This window comes from Onychostoma macrolepis, chromosome 16 (assembly GCF_012432095.1).
Source record: "Onychostoma macrolepis isolate SWU-2019 chromosome 16, ASM1243209v1, whole genome shotgun sequence".
Taxonomy (NCBI): Eukaryota; Metazoa; Chordata; class Actinopteri; order Cypriniformes; family Cyprinidae; genus Onychostoma; species Onychostoma macrolepis.
In genome coordinates, this window is record NC_081170.1 from 5595028 (window position 1) to 5618728 (window position 23701).

Here is a 23701-nt window from a genome sequence, read left to right on the forward strand (position 1 = left end):
GTGACACTAATTGCTAGTATTTACACTTAGTGCAAATAGCCGCTGCCTAAAAGAATACATTGGCGCTCATCACTGAACACAGAAGAATATCATCATCATGGATCTCTTGCTATAATACAATACAATACTTCCACCTTGTGGGCTATTTCCTATGGAAGCTCGTTTCTGCCACTAAATAAAGAAATAATTAATAAATAGGAACTTTTTATCTCACAATTATAACATTTATAACTCGCATTGTTTATGTCTCGCAATTCTGAGAAAAAAGTCAGAATGAATGGTAAGATAAAAAGCTGCAAATTACCTTTATTTTTCATTCCATGGTGGAAACAAGCTGCCATAATGACACAAGTGAATAAACGTAATGTAACCTACTAATAAATGTCATCAATGCCAGATAAACTTTTATTAAATTGTAATCTATTTAAAATCAGCCTTCACCTTTTTTGACTGCATCTGATTATGAGGCATTGTTCTTGTCCGTCATGCATTTATTTGTACTATTTGTCATGTGTGTGATTTTGTATAATTCCATTGTTTTTCATTATGTCTAAATATATAATAAATAGATTCAGACGAGCAGTTTGCGGTTTTCTGCCTTTATTGAACATTACACTGCATTTGGTCCGTTTTGCAACATGATTCAATTAAAATCACAGCACTATACATACATGCACGCTTGAGATCTTTTATAAGGCTGAATCCAGATTTATTCATTCAGAGTAGGCGGGGAGGAGCTCTGGGAGGAGCTGAGTACATTTATTCTAACGTCACACAACAGCAATTTGACTAGGAGCAATTGCAATTCAGATATCTTAAACTATAATTGTGACTAGTCAAAACTGAATTATATCTCTAATTACATTTGTGGATGTATGACGTGCTATTGAAGATATCTATAATTACAGATATCTTAAATGGAGTTTTGACTAGTCATAAAGTATTTAGAGATATCTCTAATTCGAATACTTACTAGTGCAATTATAATTTCAGATATCTCTAATTGTCATTGTGACTAGTCAAATTATAATTATGACTCTCCGAATTACAATTGTGACTATCCAAAATTATATTTATGGATAGTCAAAACAAAGTTTTAAATGTTAAAACAGCTTGCCATAGGTAAGGGTATGTGGGAAATTCATATAAAACCTTATGGCCCGGTTTCAAATGGGGCTTAGCCTAAACCAGGACTAGGCCTTAGTTAAATTAAGCAACTTTTACAAAAATGCCTTAGAAGAAAAAATTAAGGAGTGCATCTTGACACAGAACAATGACACTGACATATTTTAAGATATGTCAGAGCAAGATATTTTCAGTTGAGACAGCTCAAACATGTATTTTAGTCTGGTACTATCTTAAGCCTTGTCTGTGAAACCGGGGGTATGTGTTATAAATTTTCAGGTGTAATGTTTGTTGTTACCAATATTGAGCTTTTAATGTTACTGTAGATTAGACCACATAAGTTCTTTTTTTTTTTTTTTTTTTTCTAACAATTTCTAACCTTTTGTCCAATCTCTAGTCACATTTTCAAAACTCTAAACACAATTAGCACATCCGTCTGTTGTGACCATAACACAATTTGTGTTGTTTTCACACAAAATAGTCAACTACCATGTTTCAAAAATGCTTACATTTTCATTTCATACAAGCTTACCCAAAACCAAAATCAAGGATCTTTTTAGTCTTATTTACAAATGCTTAAACACAGCATGTCAGAAATGAAGACCTAATGTTCCAAACCTTAAATATAGTATAATGCTTCTACATCTGCCACAACAGCAGCTCAAAATGATTGAAAAAAATCTTTCTATATAAAATATTGTAACAACTGATAAGCATTTTTAAGTAACAGGTCACTGAAATATTTAGAAATAGCTGATTCCAGTCTCATTAGGAGGAATAGTCAGGAGTTGAACCTCTTTCCATTACATCAACAACATAGAACATTTGAAATGTAGAGTTTGTATTTATTTAATAAAATGTGGTTTTGGCCAGAAAATTAACTATTTGGCTAATTGTGTGATATACGTGTGTTGCTCTGTTAAGAGTTTAGAAAAAGTAGGCCTACTTTAAGTACTGGTAAACGCTTGTTAGCAATTGAAAAAAACTGCAACAACACTGTCGGGAAAACAGCTCCGCCTCATGACAGGAAAAGGAGGCTTTCTGGACTAGGATGAAGAAATTGACTCATTCGTTTTGAACAGTTCATTTTAAAGAACCGGTTCACAAAATCGATTCAGTGATTCCTTTACATCATCGCGCATTGCGTCACACACCGTGACATCCTGCAGTGTATAAGAAAGAACATAAATATAATTTGTATTCACAATGCTAAAATTAATGTATTTCTCTTGGCTGAAAAGTGTTTTTTTTTCAAAAGAACGGCTCTTTTTAAATATTTAGTCAGTTTTAAGAAGCCAGCTTGGGGGCATCGCAGTTTATCCTGGAAATAATCACTGGGAGGAATGATGAGGTGAGATTTGTAGTCAAATAATTAAAACTCAGATATCACACAGCAATATCTGAGTTTGAATTATTCTGAAATATTGATTATTACCTCATTTGTCATGTGTGGACTATATTCCATAGGGTTGCATAACATCCCTCTGCTTAGACAGTGACATCACTATTTTGGATTTACCTTTAGTACAAAGTGTGTGTATGTGTAAAGCTACGTTGACTTATGTTATTCATACAATACCTACTCACAAATAAACATCAAAAACAAAGCCGGCTGCAATAAATTTCTGAGCAAAACAGCTTTTACTACAAACACTTCCACACAAGAACATTGTTGTCACACAAGAACATTTTGATAGAATACAAAAAATATTTAAAGTTTTAAATATACTGTAGATAAAATTAGAATAAATAAAATGGAAATGTCTACATACAGTCCACTATTACTGGCGATGTGGTGGGCCCAGTGGGGTCAGAGGCTGCTGTGGCTGCAGTTGCACTTGATGTGGAGGCAGAGGAGGCAATGGACACATCAGTCTGGCTCTGCTCTCAAACCTGTGTCCTGCAGTGTTGGGTGTTGAGTCTTCAAATGCCTGTGTAAATTATTTGTTGACCCAGACTTAAATGAAATGACTTTTTGACAAATGCTGCATGTAGCCTTACTGTTTTCTCCGCGAGAAAAGTGCACCCAAATGCTGCTCCTTTTCCTCTGGCTCATTTTCAGACGTGTCACGTGTGTGTCTTCTTCCTTCGAACGACCCGCTATTACTGACGTTGGCACTGAGACAGAGAGGCACTCGCACGTGTTTTTTTTTTTTTTAAACTCCGCTCCTACCCAATGACAGAGGCACGCAGGATTTTTTTCCACTGGAGTACTCAAGTGAAGGATGCGTGCACAACTATCATCATGCTGTTAGGCAGTAGCCCCTCCCCCTATAACTGTTCTGTCTCGCGGAGGAGCTAATTTGTGTGCATCTGTGTGAAACACGCATAGGAAAAAAAGAACGACAGAAAGAACGGCTCCCCCCCAGCCGCGACTCGGCTCCCATCGTTCATGTTTATGAGCCGTTCAAAAGAATCGGTTCGTTCGCGAACGTCACAACTCTACTTATTAGGCAGACTGTCTGCTATTGGAGGAAGGCGGTTTACGGTTCAGTGAGTCACTTTTGTGAGAACCGTTCGAACCGATTCAGTCTGATTCGGGAATGAATCTTTGGCTGCATACTGTTTTGTGAACTGGATCAGAAGATTCTTTGAAAATGTCCGAATCAAAAGAACAATTCATTAACTGACGTCGCTGTTTTGGGCCTGTAGGTTACTGAATCACTTCTGCTCGTAAAATTTGTTATTTTCCTGAAATCTAGTGACTGCACTCTGGACTGTTAGGCACAAGGTAAGTCTGAGTTGTTTCTTAAGAGCTTTCTGAAATATGTAATACTGCAAAAGTATAAATTCGGTGTCGCTGGTAGATGTTTATACACAGTTTTCTTTTTATTTTGGTCGAAAGGAAAACTTCCGCCGCCATCAATACCCTGTCAATAATCAAATTTATTCTAGAATGTTTGTGAAGGATTCTGTTAAGATCGGGTCAAGTTGTCACATCTGAATTCAAACGTATATTACCCAAATTATTCTTGTATGTAGCAGGTTGTCACATGTGCTTTTAATGTTAAATATAGTTTATAGATTAAAAAAATTATGTTGGACAAAGTAGTGGTTACCGGTTTCATTTTTGCAGTTGACTGAATTTTATCATAATTTTTGTTTCAATTTTGCTTGAGAAAAACAAAATATGTGATGAAATATGGCTTTTTAACTTTTTTTTTTTTTAAGTGTCAGTAAATAGCATTGTGGCACTTTATCCTTTATACCAGCTGTGATGCACTAGAATGGTAATTTGCTTGTCTTTACAGGACGTTTGGCCTTTATCACCTGTTGGAAGGCTGAAGTCTGCAGCATGTCTCTGACAATTTCTAAAGGTGAGGGTTTGACGGTCATCACCATCGCCTCAAACCCAAAGAGCAAATGGCCCGTTCTGTGTCAGGTTTTGAGTTTTCTGTGCTGCAGTCCAGTGTATTCTGTGTCTCAGAATATGAAAAGGAAGCTGACGAACATCCACACAGCTCTTGGGGTGAATTAAACAAACTGTCTGTTTAATACAAGACTTTCATTACAAGACTTCTGTCATTTTAAGTCGCTGCTTAATTTTTGAGGTGTATGAATAAAAATCTATTTTTTTATGCCGTAGACTATGCAGATAATAGTTGGAGTCATCAATATTGTGATTGGGATTTTGGTTCGAAGCTCTGGGATATGGAACAACATTACAGAACTTGGGGTTGCTTTCTGGATCGGTGGTGTGGTAAGAATTTGTCTTATTCTGCTCATTTTTTATTTTTCTAAACCATTACATGTGTAATGAGTGAGTCTATATATTAAATTTATCAGTATCAAATATGAGAGGATGAGAAGGGAGAGATCTACTGTAAAATTCATGTGCAAATGTCATGTTTATATTCATATTGGTTCATATTTGTGTCATATGTTTTTGAAAAAAACAAGATGTAGTTACTCAAAAAATACTTAAATTCCTTTCCTTACACCTTATATGCGAGTGTAGGCATCTTAATAATTTTCAAACAAAAAAGAAAACTGCACATACACACATGTAGCGAACATTTCTTCACCAAATATTAACAATATTTGAAAGCAAAAATGTTTTAAAAATTGTTTTATTAGTGTAATGGTTTGATAAGTTTTAAATAAGATTTCTTTGTCTTTATTTACACTACCTGTTGGCACAAAAGCATCAAGATGAATTTTATTGAAATTGAACGCAAGTCATTGTTTGAATCGCATTTATTGTTTATTCATTTATCTTTTATTTATGAAGGTAGATCCTGATAATAAATTAGTGTTCTGTTATTGACTCATATATTGCTTTTATTTTTTGGGGGGGAGCAGATAGTGTTTAGGACTTTTTATTCATGCACTTTCATAGAATTTGATTTGCTAGTGTTTTATGTCATCATTGTGACGAATGCAATGTATTTTGATGATTTTGTTTAGGATAACATGAAGATCTGATGGCTCACAAAACCTAATTTACACTTTTCATTACAATGACTATGTTTGGACGCACAGAGGTTTTTAATTGTTTTCTTTTTAGACCCTTGTAATTGGAATCATGACTATTCTTGCAACTAAGTTTCCCAGCCCTTTTCTGGTACGTGCCTATCAAAGCCATATCATACATTTTATCAGTGTTTTTGGAAGTTATGCTGAGCATCACCAGTTTATATTGTTGTGTTGTACAGCTGGTCATCGCAGTGATTCTGAATGTAGTCAGTGCTGCACTGGCTATCACAGCTGTTGTGCTGTATTCAGTGGACCTGGCAAATGGAAATGGTCTATATTGTGACACCAGTTATTACACGTCTTACGGCTCTGCTGCAACACCTTCCCCTGAACAGATGAGGAACACTGAGATCTGTATGCAGTACAAGTATCTCAATAAGGTAATGTTCTTTTTTCCTTTTATTTATTAGATTGTGTCGGATCAAAAGTTGGGGAAGCTATTTTAGTTTGTGGGTTTAGTTCGAGGGTTCTTGAATTAAATAATTTCAGATTGGATTAGAGCTGATTGTTCTGTATTTCTTATAGGCCTTATTGACCATTACTTTCCTCAAATGACACTCTGCTCTTTACCCACCTCTAGATGATCTTCGGAGGACTAGATATCATGATGATAGTGCTGTCGGTCCTTCAGCTCTGTGTGACCATCAGTTTCTGTGTTTTGACTGGGAAAGCTTTGTGCAAGAAGGATGAAGATGTAAAGGTACTGTATCATCAGCACTATTGCAACAATCAATCAGTCAAATCCACTGTGATCGTGAGAGTTTCAGAGAGCTCTGTGTGTTCATGATTGTTTGTGGTTTTGCAGTCGGTGGAGGATCCAGAACTTCACAAGCCGCTCCTGGAAGACGACACTGCTGGTGCTGCATGTTAGAGAGACAAGATATAAAGCAACAAATATATACAGTACATACAACACTTCTCAATATAGAGATGATTTCCTATATGTTTATTCTTATTGGGTGTTTTCCTTAAACGTTTGGTTACTGCTATAAAATAAGGGGCTGCTTTTTGAAATAAATGAATTGAGTACTTTGGCATCATCATTATATATATATATATATATATATATATATATATATAACACCTCTTGACTATAGTTCCTTTTATATTAAGTTTAAAATGCGTACAAGTTTGCATTATTTGTCTCCGTTCAAAACTGACCTTAGATGGAGCAGGTTTTCACCCCAATCTGACATTTAAAGCAATAGTTCACCCAAAAATGAAAATTTACTCACCCTCAGGCTATCCAAGATGTAGATGAGTTTGTTCTGTCATGGGAACAGATTTTTAAGCATTACAGAAATGTAGCATTAGATCACTTGCTCAGCAATGGATCCTGAATGGGTGCTGTCAGAATGAGAGTCCAAACAGCTGATAAAAACATCACAATAATCCACAAGTAATCCACACCGCTCCAGTTCATCAATGGCCTTAGGGTGAACTTTTCCTTTGAGAAAGTGCATCCTAAGAACACAGTTCTCCAATTCAAAATCTGCGTGAGTATTGAGCCTGAATGTAGTGAAAATATCTCTTTTTCAAGTATATTGAAAGTCTTTTGATTACATAAAGATAGAAAACATTTCAGAACAACGACTTAAAAGTAATATCTTTTTGTGGCCATATGCACGATTTCACCACCAGATGGTGTTAAGATGCTTGAGTTTTAAGCAGATCATTTGCCTTTGAAAGAGACATAACTTTGCCAAGGCTACCATACAGAATTGTGTGATAAACATTAAGTAAGACGAAATTCCACCATTAGTACTTAACTCTAAATATTAAAATTGAAAAGCCATTTCACAACATATAGGAACTAATTATCTGTATATGTGGCCATTCTCTCTTTCTGTCTAGTTTTCTGTGGTATTACCATGTGAATATGTAAGCATTCCTTGATGGCTGGGATTACATTTAACTAAATTTGCTGCCACTTTTGACACTGAAAAGATTAATATGTGAAAAAAATCATTTTGATTGTATAATCACAGCACCTGACATTTCTTTTGCTGTAATGACCGTCTCACTGTCCTTCTTATTATAAGACTTATTAAAGACAAAAAAAAAAAATATTGATCTGAGTTATTTTTGTGAGAAGATGTGAAATGATACCAGAGGCATGAAACTGTAAACTAGCGCATTTACCTGTGCTTTCTCCCACACTCATTAGTTGCTGTTACTGGGAGGTCAGTGGTCTTGATCAGGAACAAACATATCAAGGTAGTTGTTTTTAGATTTCATTCCACATGTATGTCTGCAGTCGAGCTTCAGTGGGATTACAGTGATGCTGATTCACTGGGTGCCACTTCTGTTCCTTGCAGGAGATTCACTCATTTAAAGCAGCTGAAACCGTCAGCAAGAGTCAGAGCTTCACATTAAAGTTTTTTCATATGCATACAAAGACATTTATCCTTGCTGTGACATAGTTTTCATGTTCAGTTCATTCACAGCTGCCTGATACTTTTACATCCATGTGATGATGTAATGATTTACACTGTCTGTGTGCTTTGTGATCTTATTTATACAGTCCAGATGGATTTTAAGTTGTTGAAGTTTTGCATGAAGAAATGGATAGTTTTTCTTTGCTTTTTTATAAGCCGTTTTCCTTTAATCAGAATCAGCTTCTGTCGTTGGTGCCAGAGGGGACAGCATTTATAAACACAGAATGACATATTTACAGTTAAAAGGGCACATAATAGTGTGTGTACCATGAGTTTAGAAGGTAAGAGTCTGTTCAGATATTATAAAAATAAGTAAATATGAATTGACAAAGTCTATATACTGCATTTTTTTAAGTAGCACAATGGCACTCAAGAAAAATATGACCTTTTAAGGAAAAAAAAAATTCTTATATCAGGATGTTTTGGTTCCCAGCGCACTATGTTTTTATATTTTCATGGCATGACAAACCTATCAAATGTTCTCTTTGAAACAAAATAGGGTGTGTAAATATGTAATGCCAGGATGGATTTTCATTTTGGGTGAACTATCCCTTTAAGAGTGTGTGTTTGATGGATTAGTTTTTGACTATAAGCCTACTGACAGTAAGCTTGATATTCCAGGCTAAAATGAACAAAAACCATTGACGTTGATTAGTCATTTTAAAAATTAAATACAAAATCTGTTTGCTTTTTGTCATGTATATGCTATATTACCTCTTGAGTTCGGTCATTTCCAGATCTTCTGACCAACAGCCATGGGTTCCTCCATTTACTCTTTATGTAAACATTTATCCTTTTTGTATTCACCCGTACAGAAGTCACATAGATTGAAATAAATATATTTTCATATAGTTAAATATCTTAAATTCAAATAGAAGAAAATATTTTATAAAATATACTGTATGTAAATATATTTTGAAATAGTAAAAATTTGATTTGGCTACTTAATATTTTTCACATTAAGTGTAAATATATTTTTATTGGAAATATTTACATATTAATAAATAGAATACAAACAACATTTGGACACTGAAAAACTAAAACTCTCTAAATGTAACTTAAAAACATTGACAATATAAATTGACAAAGAGTACATTAACACCAGTTCAGCATGAACAAGCAAAACTTTATTTTGCATTATGCACAAATATGCAAGCCTTAGTAGGCATTCAACACACTGAATTTAAATTTAAGAGCTACCATTAACAATGCACAATTTCTCAGCTAATTACATGATCCCCTATTCAACCCGAAGCAAGCATTGTAATACATCAGCTAATCAGGCCCTTAACCAACCCACTGCCAATAATTAATTGGAAATCATATGCAAAAAATAAAAACAAAATCATGCCTGGGCTTCTTTCATTGCAGGTTACATCGTTATGCCAGTAGGTGGGAGCAAGGGACGGTCTTAACGAGTTAGTTAACCACTGAAAGAATACTTTGACAAAGATATCACTTATGAATAGATGCATTATAGCAAACCAAGTTTAATGACTCTCACACCTAACATACAGCATTATGGTCATTTCACACTGCCACAAAAACAATAAAAAAAAAAACACCTTGTTTTGTTTGGTCAGTGCAGTCACCCTGTTGGAGTATGGCAAGTGTGAAATGGCTTTTAGGTGCTTTAATATTTAAGCAATTAACAATTTTTAAATAACATACATTCCCTATTTTTGCAATATTCAAGTATTAATTATATCTACGATCAAGTAATATCTGCATGCAGCTAACTCTGAAGAGATCACAATATGCTACTAGACAGCAATTCTTGGGAGTGAGAAGTCTGGTGTGGAGGGTGGATCTGAATTCGGTCCAGGTCGTCACCACAGCTCTTGATTATTGGTCTTCACGAACAGCCCTGAAATACAAGTCAAACATTAACAATGATTGTTATAAATATAATGTGAAGCTTTTACATCTACAACGCTCATTTTGAGCTTGGTGGTGAAGTGCAGAAAATGTAAAATGTAAATCGGAGCGGTTTCAACTGAAAGAAACTTGCATTGATTGATCTTTAAATATATCAGTGCCTGTGTTTTGTCTCAAGATGCACACCAGTAATGTTTTTAAGGCAGGTTTATAAAAAAATTACTCAAATGCCCTAATTGAACTATGTCCTAATCCTGGCTTAATCTAAGCCCTGTCTGTGAAACCGGGCCTTAAAGTTTTGAAAAGCTTACTTATAATTCCCACCTTCACCATCCATCTAGCATGGCAGATGATGACCATTACACTTTGAAGTGAGGCGCAGTCACAGTACTCGGTTCGGTTTTACCATTTCAAAACTTTTGTCATCTGGGTCTCATTTTGAATTATGTTGTACCCCTCTGTAGGTTGTAGTGTCCTCAATACAGTGTTAAAGGAGATGGTCTTGTAAGACATACAGGACTCAAAAAAAAAAAAATTATATATATATATATATATATATATATATATAAAAATAATATTTGAGGTTTTACTTACTAGTCAGATGGTTTATAGTGCTTTGGAGATGTTCTTCGACAAGAGGTCCCCTCCAACTATGCTGCACGGCCATCAGCATGGAAGAATATAGGAACATAATCTGTCACAGAGCCAACTGTTACGGGGCGAACGAGACGTGAGGATCCATATGCAAGGCTTTATTCCAAGATGCGGTCACATAAAAGGCAAGAGTCAAACAATGGCAAACAGGTAGAACACAGGCAAGGCAAAGAATATTCCTAGGGCTAGCGTGGGTCTACGATCAGTGAACAATATCCAGAGGGATTGACATGAAGGTTAATCCAAATAACACAAGCAATAGTCCAGACGAAGTACAGACACAGTCCGAAACAGCAGGCAAAGGGTTAATCCAAGATACACAGGCAGAAGATCAGGAACCAGACAACACGAAATGACTAGACTTAAACTAGGACCAGAAACTTGGAATGGCTACACTCAACAATACTCAGCAGTGAGAAAGAGGAAGTCCAAGGCTTATAAAGCGTGTCTTACTGGATTCAGCTGTGTATGTGTGATCAGTGCATTCAGCTGTGTGTGTGTAATCAGTGCAATGGATGATGGGAACTGTAGTCCGGAGTGACATGTAAGAAACAGTCTGTGAGGTGTGAGAATCAATATGATGGAGAGGCAACCTCTTGTGGCAGTCGGACGGAAGGCCACGAACCGGATTCGTGACACCAACAATATTAGAGATAAACTACAGCACAGGTGAAATGCAGAAAAGAGAAAGAATAATGTACAGATCATACAAAAAAAATCTTAAGAAACGAGAATTTACATTTTTAGGTTTTAAAGATGCATGATGATATAGGTGAAATATATTGTGAAAAATGCATAGGAAGTTATTTAATAAGCTTTCTCAGATCACCTGTGTTTCCTATATCTCTCAGCAGCTCCCATTAGAGGTTTTTTTTTTCTAATGCTCCTAAGATCACAGTAGAATTTTTATCAATATTTGTCTACAATGAAAGATAAAAACGTCCATTTTAGTTCATGTAAGTGGATTAATAGTACAGTGCAATATTTAGGTTAAATTAATTAGCTTATTTCAATTCATCCATTAACAAATTGCCAGCAAAACATTTACAAAGCTATCAAAACCACTCATCTACACGTAATATGTGATTAAAATCCCAAACTTTCATAAATAAGAGCTCAAATCTATAGCTAGCTTACCTCTTATAGTCAGGGGCGGTTCTAGACCGCAGATGGGCCACTTGTGCTTTTAGGGGGCACAATTTTAAAATTAATCTTAACCTACTTTAAGTATTATTCATTCAGTCATTTTTCACCATGTCATGTATCACTGCATTCTCTGGAAGTAATCTATAACAATTTCAACTAAACTCAATATTTCATCATGTTTCATTTATTTAACAAATGATTTTGTATTGTAGTGTCAGGGGCATCATGCACTCATTATTTTTGAGGGGGCACGAGTGAGGGGGCTCTCATGCTTGTCTTGTGAAACACAGCAGCCACAATACCACTGTATAACTTATAAGCTTATGTCCCTACTGAAAAAAAACAAAACAATAAAACCCATCACAGAAAATTTTAATGGTTTACACTAAAAATACCATTACAAACATTACAAACCATCAACATTTAACCATTAAAAAATGGTTTTCTGTAGTGTGTTTTGGGACATATTCCATTAGGATTTATTGGTTTTAACAAGCCACCAATAGAAGGCAACCAATTACCAGTAGAGACCAACAGGCACCATTACAGTTTACAGTAAAACCAATACAAGTCCCATTATAACCAGTAAAACCATTACTAATTTTGTAATGGTTTCTATTGTTTTTTTTTCCGCAGGGGTTTTATTTATTTATTGAAAATTTTTATTCGATATATCCATAAAATATATCATGAAATATCTCGATTCTCAAATATGTGTAAGTAAATGCATTTTGCACCTTTATAGATTATGTTATTTGGTCTATAAAGGGCGATTAAGTAAAGTAGCCTAATACTGTAATCTATTAACTACGCATAAAAGCCTGTCTTTTTACTCAAGTACCAGATATGGGTGTCATGCCATAAAATAATTTTAATACGACTTTGTATTTAATGTGAATTTAATAAAAACATTGTAAGTTACTAATTAGCCTATAACATTTTCAGTGTACAAAAAGAGAGCAAAGAACGTTTACAATATCAAAGAACATTTTCACATTTCCAGCGAGTTCAAGCACTCTCAAAAACTCCCATAATAATGTCTAAAGCTGTTTACACTGTGAAATTACTATCTTACTTACATTCATACATCTTCACTTTGTTGTTTCTGATGAGTGTGGTGGAACTATGATCTCACTTTGTAGGCAAAAACCCGGAAGCGAGTGCATTTTAGCACCTCTGGTTCCATTGTCCCAGAGTCAATGTGTTTTTTGAATGGGATTTTGGTTAAATCCCTTAAATAAGGTCCGTGGTTCACACAGGCTCAAGATACTTTCACGTTTTATTCTACGACATAAAACACACCAGTTACACCCCACTCGTGATTTTTTAAAACTGTTACGTTTCTTAAAAAAGACGGTTGCTAACAAGTTGCTAAATGGGACTACAGGCGCTGTCGGAGACATTCAACGTCATCACACCGAACAGTTTATCAATTTACAGTATTTTCCAGGGGAGGCCAGCAAGATGGTGGCGATGTAGGCGGTTGTGTGTTTGCTCTACAGGGAAATAAAGGTGAAGTGGTGATATAACCAACTGCTTAAACTGGTGATAACGTGGACATAAGTGAAAAAGTCATATGTGACCCTGGACCACAAAACCAGTCTTAAGTGTCAATTTTTTGAAATTGAGATGTATTCATCACCTGCAAGCTGAATAAATAATCTTTCCATTGATGTATGGTTTGTTAGGATCGGACAATATTTGGCTGATATACAACTATTTGAAAATCTGAGGGTTGCAAAAGAATCTAAATATTGAGATAATCGCCTGTAAAGTTGTCCAAATGAAGTTCTTAGCAATGCATATTACTAATCAAAAATTAAGTTTTGACATATTTACTGTAAGAAATTTACAAAATATCTTCATGGAACGTGATCTTTACTCAATATCCTAATGATTTTTGGCATAAAATAAAAATGGATCATTTTGACCCATATGTTTTTTTGGCTATTGCTACAAATATACCCCAGCGACTTAAGACTGGTTTTGTGGTCCAGGGTCACATATAGTTCCCTTTTGACATCTTTATGAATGGGAAAGCATGGCTTTAAAGCACGACAAGACTTTTTAGAAGATCTCAGTGATCGAAACTACCGAAGCAACCTCGAAACAAATCAAGAGTCTGACAGCGACGGTGCAACAGCTTATTGTGGATGTCGGCGTTCTTAAAGAGGCTCTTAATAATCTGGAATCAGAGGTCCACGCTTTGAGAAAGGAAAACAAATCATTGAAAGCAAGTGTACAGGAATGTACCGTTACAGTTGGAGATGGTGTATAAAGTTGCATGGCGTTGTGGAAAAAGATGGAGAGGATGTCTGAAGCATGGTTCTTAACATACTAGACAAGATCGCTCCTGGAATCGGAGACAGGCTCCAGGACAGTGTGGACCTGGATCGTCTGGGACCGAAACGAGCGGATGGTAAGGCCAGATCGATCATAATCCTCTTCGCTATATGGCCTCTCGTGAAGAAAGCTCTTTTACTTTGATTGATGGGAAGCAAGTCTTCTACTCGGATGTTACCTAAGCTAAGTTACTGCACTGGCTACCTCTCTCATGCAGTGCTCTAAAAAGTTTGACAACACTATCTGCATAAAAACTCTTAAGTTGTGTGTAACATGGAATTTTTTTATGTTTGATCCTCCTTAATTGTTGTCAACCTTAATATTAACCTTGACTTTTTTTCTTTAATTGTTTTTCACCATTGAAGCCATTATATTTTATAGGTTATTAACCACCTCTCCCTTTACATTTAAGGTAAAACTGAAGAAAACTATTATTTTGCTGTTATCGTTTAAATTGTTTGGTGGTTCTTCTTATGGAGTACAAGTTCAAATCTTTGTCTTTTGTAACATTGAATGTTCGAGGTTTGCGGGACAGTGTGAAAAGCTATTTTTTATTTTGTAAAAGAAGTGCAGCTGATCTTATCTTTCTTCAAGAAATTCACCGCAGGGGAAACGGATGTTAGGTTTTGGAGGAATCAATGGGGAAACTCAATTTTCTTTAGTCATGGTAGCAATCACTCGGCTGGGACTGCTATTATGTTACACCGTTTTAAAGGAACTGTTTTAGAAACTTTGAGCTCTGATGAAGGCAGATGGGTTATTACCGTAATCAAACAAGATAATGCCACCTTCATAACTTGCTATGTATATGGTCACAACTCTCGTGCATCCAACAAAGTAATGTTCTCTCATCTAGTGGATAAACTTAGGAAAGTAAATCAAAAATATATTGATGCTTATTTTATTCTAGGAGGAGACTTCAACGAATGTATGGATGATTATCTGGATAGATAGATTTGACGGTGGAATGAATAATGATTTAATTTTTTCTCTTTGCACAGATCTCTCCCTGACTGATTCATGGCAGTTCTTTAACCCTTATACGAAGGATTTTACCTGGTCAAATAAAACTTTATCTCTTAGATCTAGGATTGATTTATTTTTGATTTCTTGTTCTATCCTCAGTTACATAAAATATATTTCTCACACCATTGCCCCCTTATCAGATTATAAATTAGTTTGTATAAAGATGAGTGACATCCATGATAATCCGAGACTCAGGGGCTATTGGAAACTTAATAATAAAAGATCAAAAATTGAATGATAGTATCATCAAGCTAATCAAAGAATTATTCACAGATTTAAATGGAGATTATAAAACATAGAACATGGGAGTTCTTCAAATATAAAGCTATAAAAAAGAAGTAAAGAAATTAAAAAGGGTAAACATCAAACTGATTCAGAGTTGGCTAATAAACTTAATGCATTACTAGCTAAAAGTAAAATTACAGAAGAGGATCATTTAGAAATAAAAAGGTTAAATTTGGAGCTTGATGAAGCCTAGGTTTGGCTAAAGGTGCATATACAAGATCTCGTGCAAGATGGTTGGAGGAGGGGGAAAGAAATTCTAGCTTTTTTTTTGCCCTGGAAAAAAGAAATGGTCAGAGGAAAACTCTCTCCGCACTTAATATTGACGGAATCATTTCCAAAGACCAAAAAGTAATATCAGATTTTGTTGCAAATTTCTATAGCAATCTTTTTACCTCTAATTTCAACTATAATATTTCTGAAAAATGTATTGATTTAGTTAAACACCATATTAAAGTTATTGATCTAGAGTATAGTCAAATCTGTGATTCTCCTTTATCAATTTATGAAATTAAGCAAGCTCTACATAAAATGAAAAAAGGTAAATCCCCTGCGATCGATGGGCTTTGAGTTGAATTTTATCTCCATTTTTGTGAGTTTATTAAATTGCCTTTATTTCATATGTATGAGGAATGCATCAGTCAGGGAGATATGACCGCTACTATGAAACAGGGAGTCATCTCTCTCATACCTAAACCTGACAAGGATCCTTTGGTAATCGATAATTGGCGACCTATTTCTTTGTTAACATTAGATTATAAAATATTAGCCTCTGTATATGCTAAAAGATTAAGTTATGGTTTAGACAATATTATTTCAGAATCTCAATCTGGATTCATGAAAGGCCGTCACGTTTCTAACAACATAAGATTAGTACTGGACTTGCTGGATTATTCAGATGGTCTCATACTCTTTCTTGACTTTCATAAAGCTTTCGACTCCATAGAACACAAATTTCTTTTTCGTACTCTAGAATTATTTGGATTTGGTTATGCATTTATAGAGACTGTAACCATGCTTTATACAGGTATTAACAGCTCAGTGATTACATATATCGCAAAAGTGTTTTAAATTTACAAAGAGACACCAACTGGTTTAGCTGCAGTTTCATTTGAAGAGAGTTCCAGTCTGACGGCAGCATATTCAAATGCAGTTTTACCTAAATTAGTTTGTGCTGAAGGTACATGAAGATTATAAAAAGACTGGGAACGCAATTAATAATTAACAACTACTTTTTGGTGAATCAAACAACAGAGATAGGATGGCAAAATTATGAGAAATATTGAAAACTTGAGTTAACTCTGTAGCCTACTTCTGTTGTGGGTGGTCTCCAGCTTCAGCAGATTTTTGAGTTTTCTCAACTTGTCGTTTTAAGTTTATACCGCAGTTGCCAACTCTCCCGAGACAAATAAGCAACCGCAGCTTCAAAAACAAGCCCAATATTTTTTTTGATGATTTATTATCATCAATATTATTTATTATCAATTATTTATTACCAATAAATGAGCCTGCAACATATTACACTGAAACCACTCTTTTATCTGAAAAGCAAAAACAGAAGCTATTTTACAAAAATTTGCAAACTGCAGCAAAAGTGGGAACAAAACTCGTCTCCAATCACCTGTGAGCAGAATAGGATTGGAGAGATGGAAAAGGAGAAAAGCACAAGAGCTTCAAAGGGGAGCTGTAACATAGCCACATATTCATAGCCTAAAATATATAGGGGTCATTCTATAGAAATGTCAAGTTTTCTGTCCCTAGCCTTAGAAATATTACACTTGCAAAACACTTGGTTACAATTTTTTTTTTTTTAAATATATTTTAAAATGAAACAATGGAACAATATTTGAACACCTTCTTGAGCCATCAATGTGGCAATATTTGTTTTTAATTAATTATAAAGAATTCCAAGCACCACAAAACTGCTCGTCCCCATAGCCTTATACAGAGGGAAAGTGCTTTATTTTGAGGTCAAAAACAGGTTTTTCTTCCATTTAAAATAAAATAATGTATACATAACTATCAAATAAATGACATATAAAAAAATGTCATAAGAAAAATATATAAAATATTATATTAAAAAAGAAAACATTATATAATATTATTAAAAAGATTATAAAAAAGATTTTAAAAAATCATTAAGCTGTCATTTATGTGTATTCATGAAGTCAAAAGGTAATCTAATATTGTGATTTAAATAATAATAAAAAAAGAAATACATTTTAAGACATCTTGCTATACCAGGCTATTCGAACCAAATGTATTTACTCAGTATTAGGATATGACTACTTGTTTTTTATTACAGCCCGTGATAATTAATACATTACAAAAACATTATAAAAATTAGGCTAAAAGAAAGTCATCCCACTCCTCTACAGTACGTCTACTTCTATCATCGCTTGGATTACAGCGTCACGCGCCTTCTTTTTGAATGTGATTTTTCTCCAGTGAGGGGGCGGAACATATGGCAAATTACGCCACAGCACTTATATTATTGCACTGGTTGGCTATTAACTGCGAGCAGACATAGTGTCAATCAATGCATTGGAGAATACTGCGAACATAAATAAAGAAGCTAAGTTGCTTGTCAGATTTCCCTAACAAGCAACTATATTTTTTTAAATAAGCCCAAAAAACCGCAACCCGCGACCAGGGATTTTTTCCCACAACTTTACAAAAAAAAAAGCCCAAAGTCGCGTATAATACGCGGACTTGGCAACTGTGGTGGTCTCCAAGAGAACACAAGTCAGCCAGCGCGCACCGCTGTGCGTGTTTCAGCTCTGACTCATCTGAACTCCTCTGATTGGTCCTTGCATTCATAAGCTCAACAGAATCGTATGTGATTGGTTATAATGCGCAGTGCTTTAAAAACGTGCGTGTCTGTGGCTCTGTGCCAGCCAGCGAATGCAGATTTTAATTTAGCAGCTGGTGATGCTAAATCCCCCACCCCCGCCCCCAGAACCGCCCCTGCTTATAGTTAGCTAGAAGAATTTCTGTTTAACAATGTCGGGAAAACAGCTCCGCCTTATGACTGGAAAACGAGGCTTTCCAGATGGAGAAACAGTTCATTTTAAAGAACCGGTTCACAAAATCGATTCAGTGATTCCTTTGCGTCCTCGTGCAATGCGTCACACAATGTCCGTGACATCCTGCATTGTATAATTTGTATTCACAGTGCTAAAACGAATGTATATCTCTTGGATGAAAAGGTTTTTGTATGTGTTAAAGATAATATGCAGGAATTCTTTGTTATTAGGCAGACTGCGTGAAGGAGGCGGTTTACGGTTCAGTGAGTCACTTTTGTGAGAACCGCGCGGACCGATTCAGTCTGATTCTTAAACGATTCTTTCAGAAGATTCTTTGAAAATATCCGAATCAACAGAACGAACAGACGTCGCTGTTTTGGTCCTGTAGCTTATCAGATCTGATAGTTCTTTTTTGCTCCTAAAGTTTGACATTTTCCTGAAATCTAGTGACTGCACTCTGGACTGTTAGTCCCAGGGTAAGTCTGAGCTGTTTCTTAAGAGCTTTCTGAAATACGTAATACTGCAAAAAATATAAATCCAGCGTCACAGGAATTAGATGTTTAGTTTTCTTCAGCTTTTCAAAACTTCCGCCATCAATACCCTGTCAATCATCAAAATTATTCTAGAATGTTTGAGAACGATTTCTATTAAGATTAGGCCACATTGTCACATTTGAATTCAAAAGTATAACGTCAATTACCCAAATTCAACTAGCAAGTTGGCACATGTGCTTTTAATGTTGCAATTGAATATAGTTTCATTTTCAGTAAATAGCTTTGTGGCACTTTATCCTTGAAGGCTTATTGTGACTACATGCCCGCTATGCCATTATTTGTTAATTGATCTGTATCTTATTGTCCTTGGCAATAGCAGTGTCAAGGCTTTTTTGTTTCTTCTCTAAAGCATGATTTAATCTTGATGTATTTATACCAGCTGTGATGCACTAGAATGGTAATTTGCTTGTCTTTACAGGACGTTTGGCCTTTATCACCTGTTGGAAGGCTGAAGTCTGCAGCATGTCTCTGACAATTTCTAAAGGTGAGGGTTTGACGGTCATCACCATCGCCTCAAACCCAAAGAGCAAATGGCCCGTACTGTGTCAGGTTTTGAGTTTTCTGTGCTGCAGTCCAGTGTGTTCTGTGTCTCAGAATATGAAAAGGAAGCTGACGAACATCCACACAGCTCTTGGGGTGAATTAAACAAACTGTCTGTTTAATACAAGACTTTCATTACAAGACTTCTGTCATTTTAAGTCGCTTCTTAATTTTTGAGGTGTATGAATAAAAATCTATTTTTTTATGCCGTAGACTATGCAGATAATAGTTGGAGTCATCAATATTGTGTTTGGGATTTTGGTTCGAAGCGCTGGGATATGGAACAACATTACAGAACTTGGGGTTGCTTTCTGGATCGGTGGTGTGGTAAGAATTTGTCTTATTCTGCTTATTTTTATTTTTCTAAACCATTACATGTGTAATGAGTGAGTCTATATATTAAATTGATCAGTATCAAATATGAGAGGATGAGAAGGGAGAGATCTACTGTAAAATTCATGTGCAAATGTTCATGTTTATATTCATATTGGTTCATTTAATTTTAAATGCGTAAAACACTTTCCTTACACCTTACATGCGAGTATACGCATCTTAATCATTTAAAAAAAATAGAGTAAAATGTACACACGCATATTAGTAGTAAACATTTCTTCACCAGATATTAACAATATTTGAAAGCAATAACTTCTTTAAAAAATAATGTTTTATTATTATAATGGTAATTATAATAAAGTTTTTAATAAGATCTTTTTTTCTTTATTTACACTACCTGAGCAAGTGGCACAAAAGCATCAAAATGAAATTATTTATAAAGAACATAGATCTAGATTTTTTTGGGGGAAGGTAGCGTTTAGGACTTTTTATTTATGTATTTTAATGGAATTTGATTTGCTAGTGTTTATGTCATCAGTGGTGATGGATCCAGTGCATTTTGATGATTTTGTTTAGCATAACATGAAGATCTGGGGCCCGTTCTTCGTACGTCGCTTATTACATCTGAGATGATTTGAAAAATTCCAGATCTTCTAATCCTGATAACTGATCTCTGGCTAATTTGGTTCTTCAAACGAATTTGCGTATTAGATTAAAATATCTGGATTAAGTTGTCTAAGATTACTACGCGTTCTAGTGTTCCCCGAAAAGGGCAGATGTATCGATCCTCGAAACCACGATCAGCAACGCAGAGATTGGCTGGCGGCAAGACAGCAATTAATGACATCATATCATTAAAATAGACACCTGACGAAAAACTTGACAAATCTCTGGACATTTATAAGGAAACAGCCAAGCGAACAAATTCACAAATTTGTAATTTATTTGTAATTTTTTTTTTTTACATGATTCCCAATTATTTATATTCATTATTTCTAGTATTTGTACAGGCTTTACATTTTTATGTCAATGTTGTAATTAGCAATTCATTTAATTTTATCTCTGAAGCAGATTTCTTATGTGACAGCATTAATTAAAGTTTCTTAGAGATCCAGTTATCTGCATCTCCTGCGCTCCATCAAGCTACTCCCATTATAGCTGTCATCACTCAAATTAACGATTCAGAATTTATAGCTTGTGTGTAAGACTCCAATACAATTATAAAGTAATTATTTCATCACTAATAAATCTTTCAATGAGTAAAACTGGCTGTGTCTACTCTATAGTATTATAGACTACACAACATCGTTGTATTATATTATATTATTATATTGTTATATTATTTTCAAATTAATTTTTAAATTATTATTATTTTAAATTATTGTCCCTGGACCAGTAGGGTACTCTTGTAATGAAGTAGCGGTGGCTAGGGCAGCTTTTAAGTATCAATTCTGCTTAAAAAGATCAAATCTAATCCTGTTTACATAAGCTTACGGACCCGTTGCTATGACAGCAAGTCTAGGATGAGCTTCGAAGAACCAAATGATCCAAGATCAAGCAAAATTGTCTACAATCAAATCCAGCTAACTGAGTTAGCGACGTACGAAGAACGGACCCCTGATGGGTCACAAAACCTATTTTACACTTCATTTCAATGACTATGTTTGGATACTCAGGTTTTTAATGTTTTTTTTAGGTCATTGTAATTGGAATTGTGACTCTTCTTGCAGCTAAGTTTCCCAGCCCTTTCCTAGTAAGTGTCTTTCAAAGCCATAACAAACATATTAGTGTTTTTGGAAGTTATGCTGAGCATCACCAGTTTATATTGTTGTGTTGTACAGCTGGTCATCGCAGTGATTCTGAATGTAGTCAGTGCTGCACTGGCTATCACAGCTGTTGTGCTGTATTCAGTGGACCTGGCAAATGGAAATGGTCTATATTGTGACACCAGTTATTACACGTCTTACGGCTCTGCTTCAACACCTTCCCCTGAACAGATGAGGAACACTGAGATCTGTATGCAGTACAAGTATCTCAATAAGGTAATGTTCTTTTTTCCTTTTATTTATTAGATTGTGTCGGATCAAAAGTTGGGGAAGCTATTTTAGTTTGTGGTTTCACAAGCTATTGGTAATTCAAAGTTATTGCGTGAATCTAATCTTTGTAAAAGTACTTGAAGTGGGTTAGGAGTGCCATATATTTTTAAAATATCTGACTATAGGATTATATAATTTATAATTCAATCAGAGCAGTATTACTCTGGATCAAAAATGGTGCAGGTTCTTGAATTATATTATTTCAGATTGAATTAGAGCGGGTGTTTGTACAGTACTTCATATAGGCCTTATCGACCATTACTTTCCTCAAATGAGACACTGATTTTTACCCACCATTAGATGATCCTCGAAGGACTAGATATCATGATGATAGTGCTGTCGGTCCTTCAGCTCTGTGTGACCATCAGTTTCTGTGTTTTGACTGGGAAAGCTTTGTGCAAGAAGGATGAAGATGTAAAGGTACTGTATCATCAGCACTATTACAACAATCAATCAGTCAAATCCACTGTGATCGTGAGAGTTTCAGAGAGCTCTGTGTGTTCATGATTGTTTGTGGTTTTGCAGTCGGTGGAGAATCCAGAACTTCACAAGCCGCTCCTGGAAGACGCCACTGCTGGTGCTGCATGTTAAAGAAGCAAAATATAAAGCAACAAATATATACAGTACATACAACACTTCTCAATATAGTAGTGAGATTATTTCCAGTATCTTATTAGGTGTTTTCCTTAAACATTTGGTTACTGCTAGTAAATGAAGTGCTGCTTTTTTTTAAAAATGTCTTGAGCACTTTGGCACTATCACATATATACTTAGACGGACAGCACTTCCTGACTATAGTGCATACAAGTTTACTTTATTTATCTCCGTTCAAATCTGACCTTAGATGGAACAGGTTTTCAACCCAATCTGATATTTAAAGCGATAGTTCACCCAGAAATACAAATTTGCTGAACATTTACTCACCCTCAGGCTATCCAAGATGCAGATGAGTTGGTTCCTTCATGGGAACAGATTTTTTAGCATTACAGAAATGCAGCATTATGTTACTTGTTCGCTAATGGATCCTCTGCAGTGAATGGGTGCCGTCAGAATGAGAGTCCAAACAGCTGATAAAAGCATCACAATAATCCACGAGTAATCCACACCGCTCCAGTCCATCAATTAACATCTTGAGAAGTGAAAAGCATTTCTCATTTTCAAGGATATTGAAAGTTTTGCTTACGGAAAGATATAAAACATTTCAGAACACCGTTGGCTTCACTAATAATATATTTTCATTGCTATTTGCACGATTTCACCACCAGGTGGTGTTAAGTTGCTTGAGTTTTATGTAAATCATTTGCCTTTGAAAGATACATAACTTTGCCAAGGCTACCATACAGAATTTTGTATTAACAAAAGTAGAAAGAAATTCCACCATTATTTCACAACATATAGGATCTAATTATCTATATGTGGTGTATATGCATTACTTGATACTTGATTCCTCCATACGTTTGTTGCCACTTTTGACACTGAAAAGATTATTATCAAAAATGATTATATAATCACAGCACCTTATATAGCATCACAAAATAAACTGGCATTTCTTTTTCTATAATGATCATCTCACTGTCCTTATTACAAGACTTATTAAAGACAAAAAAACTGAAGAAGACGATGTGAAATGATGCTAGCTCAGTTACCCCTGCTTTCTTCCACACTCATTAGTTGCTGTTACTGGGAGGTCAGTGGTCTTGATCAGGAACAAACATATCAAGGTAGTTGTTTTTAGATTTCATTCCACATGTATGTCTGCAGTCGAGCTTCAGTGGGATTACAGT

At 35.2% G+C, this 23701-nt stretch overlaps 2 protein-coding genes and 1 long non-coding RNA gene across 3 annotated transcripts; 2 read left to right on the forward strand and 1 right to left on the reverse strand.

Moving 5' to 3' along the window:
• Nucleotides 1–3700: 3700 nt before the first annotated feature.
• LOC131522508 (uncharacterized) lies at nt 3701–7670 on the forward strand. The gene is made up of 7 exons (XM_058748029.1): nt 3701–3856; nt 4377–4594; nt 4712–4825; nt 5633–5689; nt 5781–5981; nt 6182–6301; nt 6407–7670. Exons 2-7 carry the CDS (start codon nt 4421–4423, stop codon nt 6470–6472), a joined length of 732 nt encoding a protein of 243 aa, XP_058604012.1. The 5' UTR covers nt 3701–3856; nt 4377–4420; the 3' UTR covers nt 6473–7670.
• Nucleotides 7671–9119: 1449 nt separating this feature from the next.
• LOC131522510 (uncharacterized) lies at nt 9120–11126 on the reverse strand. Its single transcript, XR_009266544.1, has 3 exons — nt 10852–11126; nt 10512–10667; nt 9120–9906 (listed from the first exon to the last, which is right to left on the reverse strand). It is a non-coding gene; the product is annotated as an uncharacterized LOC131522510 (long non-coding RNA).
• Nucleotides 11127–18670: 7544 nt separating this feature from the next.
• Nucleotides 18671–23479, forward strand: LOC131522125 (uncharacterized). The gene is made up of 7 exons (XM_058747385.1): nt 18671–18870; nt 19367–19584; nt 19702–19815; nt 21518–21574; nt 21663–21863; nt 22218–22337; nt 22443–23479. The coding sequence occupies exons 2-7, from the start codon at nt 19411–19413 to the stop codon at nt 22506–22508; spliced, it is 732 nt and encodes a 243-aa protein (XP_058603368.1). The 5' UTR covers nt 18671–18870; nt 19367–19410; the 3' UTR covers nt 22509–23479.
• Nucleotides 23480–23701: the final 222 nt, after the last annotated feature.

Coding starts and splice junctions, on each gene's coding strand:
- LOC131522508 (XM_058748029.1), top strand. CDS start 4,421: ATGTCTCTGACAATTTCTAAAGGTGAGGGTTTGACGGTCATCACCATC. Junction 5,690..5,780: donor AGTTTCCCAGCCCTTTTCTG/GTACGTGCCTAT, acceptor TGTGTTGTACAG/CTGGTCATCGCAGTGATTCT. Junction 6,302..6,406: donor AGAAGGATGAAGATGTAAAG/GTACTGTATCAT, acceptor GTGGTTTTGCAG/TCGGTGGAGGATCCAGAACT.
- LOC131522125 (XM_058747385.1), top strand. CDS start 19,411: ATGTCTCTGACAATTTCTAAAGGTGAGGGTTTGACGGTCATCACCATC. Junction 21,864..22,217: donor AGTACAAGTATCTCAATAAG/GTAATGTTCTTT, acceptor ACCCACCATTAG/ATGATCCTCGAAGGACTAGA. Junction 22,338..22,442: donor AGAAGGATGAAGATGTAAAG/GTACTGTATCAT, acceptor GTGGTTTTGCAG/TCGGTGGAGAATCCAGAACT.